Genomic DNA, 5,408 nt, shown 5'->3' with positions numbered 1-5,408 from the left:
GGAGAAAGAAAAGGGATGGCTGGGAGTTAATAGAGAAAGGCTCCCATCCAGGACCTGCCTACAAGACTCCCAGGTATCAACCAGCCCAAGCTAGCCCTTGTTGACTTAGCAGGTGACAGTCTGGGGAAGAAGGGGAGGAGGATGTGGAAGTCACACCTCTCCAAGCTTGGTTCCCATTGGCCCTTGATATCCTTAAAAGGGCCCAGCAGTTTCAGCATCCTTATTCCCCGGACCCTCTGCAGATTCTGTGGTTATACTCATTCCTCATCCCGAAGAATGAAATTCACCACTCTCCTCTTCTTGGCAGCTGTGGCTGGGGCCCTGGTCTATGCTGGTGAGTATGGCCTTTCCTCTGCACCCCACAAGAATCCTCTCAGGCCAAGGAGGCCCTCACTCTTGCCTTCACCCCTCTCCTCCTCTCTCAGTGCTATTCTGGCTTCCCTGCCTCGGCAAGTGACTCCTCTCCCAGTTCTCCACACGTGGCCTCAGCACCCCACTGGCCAGGGGAACCCAGAACTCTCTGGCCTCTGCCTGCCCTCCCAGCTCATCTCCTCACACACCATTGTTTACCCACTAGGCTCAGCTACACTGGCTTCTTGCGGTTCCTCTGGGCCACTGCATGTAGTTGAGCAGGGTGTCCCCTACACGAGGGTTCCCAGGCAAGGAGTGGTAGAAGCTAAAATCTGGCCCACACTCTACTTGCCAAGCAGTGAGCCTGGCCCCTGACTGTGTCTCTTAGGAGGAAGGGATGCTGTTTTGTTGTTGTTGTTGTTGTTGTTGTTATTGTTGTTGTTGTTGTTGAGACCGAGTCTCCCTCTGTTGCCCAGGCTGGAGTGCAGTGGCGTGATCTCGGCTCACGGCAACCTCCACCTCCTGGTTTCCACTGATTCTCCTGCCTCAGCCTCCCGGGTAGCTGGGACTACAGGCACACACCACCAAGCCCGGCTAATTTTGTATTTTTATTACAGATGGGGTTTCACCATGTTGGCCAGGTTGGTTTCGAACTCCTGACCTCAGGTGATCTGCCTGCCTCAGCCTCCCAAAGTGTTGGGATTACAGGCGTGAGGCAACATGCCCAGCTGGGATGCCTTTTTTAATCCACAGAAGCACCACTTGGGCCATGATGATCCTGCTGTTCCTTGAACATCAGGATCTTTCTTCTTATTCTTTCCTCATCTGGAATGCCTTCCCTCTCCCTGGCCCCTTCACCCAACCAACTCTAATGCCACCTGGCCAATGATTTTTCATCTAGGAAATCTCAGTTTAGATGCAATTCCCCCAAAAAGGGCTTCCCTGCACATGTGGAACAAATCAGATCCCATGTGCCCTTCTCGCACCAGGCTGCATGTTCCCTTCCAGCACTGTCACACCAGTCATTAAATAATTCCGTAAAAGGACAGATGTAAGCTCTGTCAGGGCAGGGGACTTGTCTGCCCTCTTCAGCACTGCCCCTCCATCTCTTGGCACAGAGTTTTGCATAAATGTTGTGTTGAAAGAATAAAGGGAATCAGGGCTGGGGTCTCAATCCTGGAAATCACTCAAACATGGCCCCATGACCCCCACATACTGTCCTCCTCCACCACAGAGGAGGTTGAGCCCCTCTGACCATGGCCAGCTCCCTGACAGACACCTCAGGGAAGCCTCCCAAGCCAGGGGCCAGTCAGGAGGAAGGCACTGTTCCAAGAGACATTACATTTCTCAGAGGGGAACCTGTTTCAAAAGCCACAGGAGTTAAACATCAGAGAGTGCCCCACTAGACCCACTGATATGGTGGAAGCGCACGTCCAACCAAAAGGGAAATTCCTCCCCTTCTATCCATGAGCATTCCCAGGTGATAAGCTTTGGGGTTGGGAGGGGAGGGTGGTTCGGGTGGGTGCGGTTCGGTCCTTGCTCTCATCTGGTGTGTTTCCTGCATTGCAGAAGATGCCTCCTCTGACTCGACGGATGCTGATCCTGCCCAGGAAGCTGGGACCTGTGAGTCCTCCCCTCCCACCTGTCCTAGGCCTCGTTGGGAAGGTTTAACAGTTAGGGACATGAGTGGTAGCTGGGAGATGAAGCCAGTGGGAGGAGATCTGGATTCTGTGCTTGGTGGTAATGGGGAGGGGCAGGTAATATAATAAAGAAGGTAGCATGGGTTGAAATGGCACAAAGCTAAGGACAAAAGAGGATGACCCAGAGAGGCAAGGCCAATAGGGAGCATGGGGAAAAGGTTATTGTGAATAAAAGGGAGAGAAACATGAGGTTAAGTGGTAAGGGCAATGTCTCACGTGGCGTTAATACCTTCACCTGCAAACACCTCCCATTACTCCCAATTCCTTAGTAAGGTAACCGTTATCAGGCCTCTAACCTCATTTTCCAACCCCGTTTTCCATGACTCTCTTTTATGTCGCACCCGCATCAGCTAAACTGAACTTGTTTCCATTCCCCACACCTATCCCACACATGCCTTCGCCTGACCTCTTCCTCGCTGCCTGCCCCCAGCGAAGCCCCTTTGGAACATCCTTTCCCGCTAACATCCTGCCTTCAAGATCCAGCTTCTCTATGAAGTGCTCCCTGATTCTCACCATCCCCTTGCCCAAATCCTTCCCCAACCTTGTCCACTGCATTCCAAGAGACACACAGCATGCAGAAATGCTATCTCCCTTGAGGGGGCAGGGTTTAAGCCATATCACTTCTGTATCCTGGCACCCAGCACACATTAGGTATCCTGGGGCCCTGCTACCCATTCCAAAAGAAACAAACATTTTGGCTTTGCTAAAATCAATCAATTTGTGCATTCATAGCTAAGCCTAATGAAGAGATCTCAGATCCAGCAGCATCTGCTTCACCCCCAGAGACAACCACAACAGCCCAGGAGATGTCGGCAGCAGTTCAGGGGACAGCCAAGGTTACCTCAAGCAGGCAGGAACTAAACCCCCTGAGTAAGTCTCTGTCTCCATGCCAGATCAACAACCTAGAAAAATCTCTGGCTGCAGGCCCACATCACACTTGCATGCCCAGAGATAAGCCTGGTGAGAAGCAGGTAGACTCAAACACCTGAACACAAAGGCACAAATGGGATTGTTCACTGCACCCACACACAACATTTCCACAATAGTAGATGCTGCAGCCTGCACTATACATGGTTTCTGTCCTGGCTCACACAACTTCCTATGAAAGAAGTGCTGGAGCCCTCAGCAAAGCTTCTGCACTTTAGGACTTTGTGTAGGGATGATGTCCTGGGTGGAGTGGGGGCCGGGTGGGGGGCGGGGTGCAGGCGGGGCAGTGCAGAGTTCTCTTTAAATGAGGTGAATTTTCTGCTGATATGATTGTTCTGCTCCAAAATTAGAATCCATAGTGGAGAAAAGTATCTTACTAACAGAACAAGCCTTTGCAAGAGCAGGAAAAGGAGTGCCTGGAGGCTTGGCAGGTGGAAAACAATTCATTGAAAGTGAGTGCATCCCAAGGCAAGGCTTTGTGGGAATGAGAATACTCACCACCCACTATCCAGGGGTGGGAGATGGGAGAGAACTTGCCCCCATTTCCACTCTCACATATGAGACTTGGAATTGCCACAGCCCCTGCTGTTGAAGACCCCTCACTTTGTGCTTTCATATGTTTCCAATTTCTCACCCAGATTCAAATTGCTGGCTGGGCATGGTGGTTCACGCCTGTGATCCCAGCATTTTGGGAGGCCAAGGCAGGTGGATTGCTTGAGCCCAGGAGTTCAAGACCAGCCTGGGCAACATGGCGATATGCCATCTCTACAAAAAAAATACAAAACTTAGCCAGGCGTGGTGGTGTGTGCCTGTAGTCCCAGCTACTTGGGAGGCTAAGGTGGGAGGATCACCTGAGCCCAGGAGGCAGAGGTTGCAGTGAGCCAAGATCGTGCCACTACACTCCATCCTGGGTGACAGAGAAAGACTCTGTCTCAAAAGAAAGAATAGATTCAATGTGCCTTGTTGTCTGATATTGATTCCCCTGGGGTCTAACCCCCAACCTTCCCACAGTGGAGCTGCTTGTTTCTGTTCTTCTTGCCCCCTGCCCCTGCCAAGGTGGGGAAGAGGGTAGGTCCTTCAGGCTCTGGTGAATCTAATCTCAATCCCTCCAACTTCTGTGTAAGCCTCTCCAGAGTCTCAGTAAGTCTGGAAAGCAGAAGATGGAGTTGAGAAGAAATGGAAGGAGTGGAGCTGGCACCTGGGGTCCTAAAAGCCTCATTTGTCTCATCTTTCCTTCTAGATGGAAATGAATTTGCAAAAAAATTACTGAAGAAATTCGGTCTGCCAAAACCGTGGGCATGAGAAGCTGAAAAGAATGGGATCACTGGACTTAAAGCCTTAAATACCCTTGTAGCCCAGAGTTATTAAAACAAAAGCATCCAACTTGCTGTGTGCCTGTGCTCTATGGGATGGGCCCTGGAGGAAGGGCAAGGAGAAGAGCCCTCCCTGGACCAACACAAGGCATAGGATGTCCTGACCCAGGCCCTTGGCCAGTCACAGCCTGCCTAGAAGGCAGAGCCTCTAACAAGCCCTTTTATTCACTTTGAGCCACATCCACATGTGCTGAGCCTCCTTTGAGTCCAAATGCCACTCCAGTTGTCGTCCACCTCTTATTCTTCACACATTACTCTTAGTGACATTTGAGCATTTCCAAAAATTAAATCAACTTCCAAAGGACCAGGATTTATCATCCTGAAAATAATCAAAGCCTGGGCCATTGATACTAAAGCCACTTTCTGGTACCTTTATCGGAAATTCATCTCTCCTGCCTTCTACTCGTACATTCTACATTGGGCCAAAGTGGCTGGCAATGGCTAATTAGGTCAGACAGTAAAGTAATGAGCTACTACAGTGACAACTGGCACTTGACTGAAAAGACCAATTGAATCCATTAAAGTTATTCTTGTGATGCGGTGCAGAGAAGCCACTTTTGACTGTGTTTTAGATGTGTGAATTATCTTCCCCAAAGGACTAAAGTCTTTCAAAGGGGTCTCAGTCACCTCTTCCTCCTCCTGAAACTTTGTTTTCCTCCCCCACAGTTCAGGGCTGTGTCTTGCACACAGATGAACCAGGGAAGATCACTCATGACTTCAGGGGGCAAAGAAAGCAGTCAGATCTCCTTGCCAGACTCCTTCCCAGGCTGGGCACATGGTCTTCTGCTCTTTAACATGCCCGGAGTCATTGATTCTAGACTGTTCTTCTCGCCCCATCTTAGTTTATTTTCTGTTGCTTATAACAGAACATCTAAAACTGGATAATTTACAAGAAGCAAAATGTACCTCTTACAGTTCTAGAACTGGGAAGTCCAAGGTCAAGGAGGCACATCTGGCAAGTGCTTTCTTGCTGGCAGGGAATCTCTGCAGGATCCCAAGCTAGAACAGAGAATCACATAGTGAGGTGGCTGTCCATGCTAGCTCAGGTCTCTCTTCC

At 50.2% G+C, this 5,408-nt stretch overlaps 1 protein-coding gene across 1 annotated transcript; it reads left to right on the top strand.

The window, feature by feature from the left end:
- Positions 1-222: 222 nt before the first annotated feature.
- Positions 223-4,359, top strand: LACRT (lacritin). The gene is given in 5 exon segments (NM_001038659.1): positions 223-334; positions 1,921-1,974; positions 2,784-2,921; positions 3,329-3,430; positions 4,219-4,359. Coding segments are annotated over 5 exon segments (414 nt in total). The 5' UTR covers positions 223-276; the 3' UTR covers positions 4,281-4,359.
- The last annotated feature ends 1,049 nt before the right edge of the window (positions 4,360-5,408 follow it).

The sequence above is a fragment of the Macaca mulatta genome, chromosome 11, assembly GCF_049350105.2.
Source record: "Macaca mulatta isolate MMU2019108-1 chromosome 11, T2T-MMU8v2.0, whole genome shotgun sequence".
In the NCBI taxonomy this organism is placed as follows: domain Eukaryota; kingdom Metazoa; phylum Chordata; class Mammalia; order Primates; family Cercopithecidae; genus Macaca; species Macaca mulatta.
This window is presented reverse-complemented; position numbering and strand designations above follow the sequence as displayed.